The 4,914-nt window shown below is 30.7% G+C and overlaps 1 protein-coding gene across 1 annotated transcript; it reads left to right on the forward strand.

The window, feature by feature from the left end:
- Nucleotides 1-305: 305 nt before the first annotated feature.
- On the forward strand, nucleotides 306-2,563 carry LOC125837903 (blue copper protein-like). The gene is made up of 2 exons (XM_049516977.1): nucleotides 306-554; nucleotides 1,910-2,563. Exons 1-2 carry the CDS (start codon nucleotides 359-361, stop codon nucleotides 2,413-2,415), a joined length of 702 nt encoding a protein of 233 aa, XP_049372934.1. The 5' UTR covers nucleotides 306-358; the 3' UTR covers nucleotides 2,416-2,563.
- Nucleotides 2,564-4,914: the final 2,351 nt, after the last annotated feature.

Consider the following 4,914-nt stretch of genomic DNA (forward strand, 5'->3'; position numbering starts at 1 on the left):
TAAGCTTAATTAGTCAAGTAGAGAGACTTTTTAAGGCTATCAATCGTTTGTAGACGGAATTAATAATTTATGTTATTTTCAAGATGCTATTCTCTCTTATATTTTTTATGAAAGAAAGTAGTGGTTGGGGAAGACTTTATAATTAAACATAAACAATGCCTTTATTTGGGAAAAATCAGTACAATCAAGAAGAAACTATAGCTAAACTAAAAAGAGAACCATTTTAGTAAATTTAAGAGAGGAACAAGGTCCTCTATATAAAAGCACAAAAGGCTAGTACCACCACTTCTCTTAACAACTAATACTCCATCTTTGCCTTTATTCTTTCTTCTTTGTTCTTCCAAACAAACAAAGAATAATGGAACAAACTATTTTCAACAATAGACTTTCATGGCTTCTTGTCCTTATTTTGATTTCCTTTTCAAAATCAGTTGATGCTTACAAGAATTACACAGTGGGTGATTCTTTAGGTTGGTTTGATAATCTTGAAAAGCCTCATGTTAACTATGACAAATGGGTTGCTAACAAAAAATTCAGCCTTGGTGATTTTCTAAGTAAGTTTTCTTCTTAATATTTAACTTATATATTATATAAACAGTGTAAACACGATTTATATAATTTAATCAGAGCAGAGCTAGAATTTTTGTTTAATGTGTTTTGGATCATAATTACTTTTGTTTACTGAATTCTAAATAAATTACTTGTACATAATTAAATTTATAAAATTTAAGCTAAAATTATTAAGTTGTGATGAACTGATAACTTAATTATTACAAGATGATTTAGTTTGAAGCTTTTTGAATGTATTCCAACTATTGGTGTCCATAAGTTTCTTCTCTCTTTTTTGTGTGGGGTAGAGGGCACCATTATATGATAACTCTGTATCTCAATGTGTAACAAAAATAAAGCATGGAACAATCTTGATTTATATGCTCTAGTTTTTAGACGGCAGGGGCATTAATGTCCCAATAATTTGACGGAGGATATCTGCATACCATTTACGATAGTTCGGGGTATATTTGCCTTTTTCCCTTACATATATGATGGATCTGAATTTATATATCCAAAATTGAATTTTGACAATTTTATTTGAGTGATGAATGATTTACAAACTACTTTACCAAATACATTGATCTTTGTACTAACTTTTTGTTTTTTGAAACTACCAATTCCTCACTTGATTTTGATGGTTTGAAGTTTTTTTTAATTGATCACAAACAGCTGTATTTGTTGGCATTATTTAGAGTTTGATAAGTTAGTTGTAGAAGTGTGTTATGATAAGGTATTGTACAAGTAACATGTAGTGAGCATATGCTTGCACATGTTCCAAACATAGAAGCCAATTCATCATTCTCTCTCATAGCAAAGCAAAGGCCAGACCTAGAGACCTAGGTACCACGTGAGTGAACCACATTCTAAAATTCTCATCAAGTTTAGGATGTTTTCAACATTTTTCTCGACTTTTATTAAGAATCTAGCGCTCCTATAAGAGTTTGAGACTACTTGATATGACATGTGACAAATCAGAAGTGCATTTAAATTGTTGGATTTTACAAGCTGTTCCAACCACTAATGGATGTGATTCCAAGAGCCAAACGTTGGGCAAAGGGTGGATTTTTTTATCTATTTCTGAGTTAGTCAAATAGATGAGTGTTTTTAAGGCTGTCAATAGTTTGAGGATGAAACTAATATTTCACGTCAAGTTTAAGAGGGTTTTCAATACTTCTCTCTTTAATATATGTACATATTATTATTAGTTTAAAATTCAATAACTTCAAAGAGTTCAATTCTAAATTCATAAACGTTAAATCATTTTTTTTTCACCTCTAGTCCTAATTCCACCCTATACTTTTGAATATCATCTTAATTACTAAAAAAATCGTTTTCTTTTGTGTGTTTAATTATGCAGTATTTAATACAGACAATAACCATTCAGTCACTCAAACTTACAACTTTACAACATACAAAAATTGTGACTACAACAATGCCTTAGACAATGATACCACACAATGGGTATCTGCAGATCCATCTTCAACTTCAATTTTTCCAGTTTCAGTAGCAGTGCCACTATTAAAAGTTGGACCTATATATTTTTTCTCTAGCGATTACGATGGCGAACAGTGCGAAAATGGTCAACATTTTAAAATAAACGTAACGTATGGTCAAGGATTGCCTCGAGCCCTTAAGGATCCGTCTGACGATGACTCAATGGCTCCGATTAGTCCGATTTCTGGTGATGAAGAATCAGCACCGGATACGATTGTTCCTGCTTCGTTCGATCATCCACGTGATGTTAGTACTGATGATAGTCCTGAACCTTCAAATTCGATTTCACTATCGATGTTTCCTAAGGTTTTAGGTATTCAATTGAATTGGGTATTCGTTATGCTTGCATTAGTTTTTGGTATTTGTTGATTATAGGACTTTAGTTTCATTTTTTTGGTTCATTTTTTGGATTTACTATCTTTTTGGAGTCCGTTTGGTTTGTAAACAAAGTTATGTATGTATGTATGTATTATAGTACAAAGATTTTTTTATAGAAGCAAATAATGTTATATGGTTATTATTATAAATGAACAACTTTAACACTTTGTTGAGAGGTTTGTTACTTAATTATTGTTTCATAATGTATTATATTGTGTTGTATTGTATCGTATTATATTGTTTTAATGAATACAATGTTTGGATTGATTGTATCGTACTTCGTTGTTACATAATGTCGTACATTATAATTTGAGTGATAAATCTACTAGAAAAGTAGTTTAAAGGGTAGAGCTATTATGAAAAGATAGGATAAAAGATGAAATATGATTATTAAATAATAAATAAAGATAAAATGAGAAGAAAATATTAAAATAATGGCGCAATCACACCAAATCGGACGTTACATAGATTGGGTCTTTCCGTCGTTACCTAACGATGGATTTAAACGATACGATACAATAAAATTTAAATAACAATAAAAATCAAACATTGTAAATAACATAATATAACATAATGGGATAACAACCATCCAAACAAAGTATAATGTGTCTCAATATTTTATTTTGCATGAAAGATACACTTAATCACATAAAATATCTAGTTTATTTACTCCACTTAAAAGTGAAATTAGTTAATCATGATATTTTATAATTGGATTAATGATTGCCATTACAAATTAGTTAATGGAGAACAAATGCATGTGGAAAGGTTGGGTAACAAGTCCCACCTGGAATATGGAGATGTTCCTCTCTCTCCAGTTTTTTGTTTGGAGTAATTTTATTCATTAAAGAGAAAATATATAAAGTCTTCGTTAAATTAGTATTTGTTTGCTAAGAAGATATCTAAATTTTGCGGAACTCTTATGACCCTTCTAAACAATTTTATATTGGTATTAATATATCATTTATGGCCACTTGACAGTGAAAATATAGTTCACTCTCAAGGAGAGTGAGAGAGATGAACTAAGGTTTTTTATTTTTATTTTTTTCTCTTTTTATTGTACTTTTTCATTTTTATATTCCTTTCCTGTTTTTCAAATTTTATTTTCTATTCAATTCTTTGTTTCTCCGGTCTTCTATGACAACATTGATAGTCATTTTCGTCGTCGTGTTTGTTTTTTTAATAGGAATAATGAGAAGGTAATAAATATGAAAAGAAAAAGAAAGAGGGCGATGGTTACTCTTAGCTACCATCTTTTCCAGTGAAAAAGCATTTTCTGACGACAAATATATGCTTTTTGAACTGCGTTGGTAATGAATTTCATCATTGGTGTTTAATTTTTTCAATAAAGATGATGAAAAGATAATAAAAGTCAAAGGAAAAATGGAGAGGGCTGCTAGTCACCATATTATCCGACAAAAAAATATCTTTACGGCAATAAAAAATTACATTTTCCTACCACTTCTATGTTCTACCCGAAACAATATTAATTGATATGAGCTTGAAATAATCACAAATTAGATTTCGTAATAATGACACCCATCTTGCATAATCGTATGTCACTTTTCCTTTTCTTTTTCTATTTGTGTTGCGTGTAATACTTTTGCTTGTGTTTTGCAGTCTAGTACTTTTGGGTCTTGGGTCATGGGTCATGGACTCATATGCTTTTGATCATATTTTTGTAAACAAATCACTTCTGTATGATGTTGTTTATTCACAATTTCTTCCAATTATTACTATAGCCAATGAGATCCAAACAAAGTCAAACCCCTCTCTTCTGTCACTTTAGACTTTGTTCTTTATGTCCTCGATTCTCCCATCTTTAGTTGTTTGACGCATCCTACATTGTGGCATAATTGTTTTTTGATGAGTTTTTTCCTCATGTAGGGCCACAGTACAAGACAAATGATTGACACAGAATATGAATTACAAGGCCTTTACTATCTAACCTTTTCAAATTCCTACAACATGTTCCATAACAAATTCTCTAGCCCTAATTTACAAATGTTTGGGACATCCGAGTTTATCCAAGCTACAGAAGATGGTGCCTAGTTTGCCTAGTTTATCCACATTACATTGTGAGTCATGTCAACTTGAGAAACACATATGTGCTACCTTTTTCCATAGTACTAAGGGTCGTCACAATCTATTTTTTCATTAGTTCATTATGATATTTGGGGTTTTAGTAGAGTCAGTTCACCTTTAGGTTTTCGTTATTTTGTTAGTTTCATTGATGATTATTCAAGATGTATTTGGATTTTCTTAATAAAAGACCGTTCTGAGTTATTTCTAAATTCAAAAGTTTTTTTGTTGAAATACAAAATGAGTTTGGTGTTCTTATTCGTACTTTTTGTAGTGATAATGCCTTAGAATACTTATCCTCTTAGCTTTAGGAATTTATGACTCCCTCAGGAATTATTCACCAAACATCTCATTTGCATACCCCTCAGTAGAATAGTGTAACAGAAAGGAAGAATAAGCATCTCATTG

Source organism: Solanum verrucosum, unplaced genomic scaffold (assembly GCF_900185275.1).
Source record: "Solanum verrucosum unplaced genomic scaffold, falcon-dt-bn FXZP01000262.1, whole genome shotgun sequence".
NCBI lineage: Eukaryota > Viridiplantae > Streptophyta > Magnoliopsida > Solanales > Solanaceae > Solanum > Solanum verrucosum.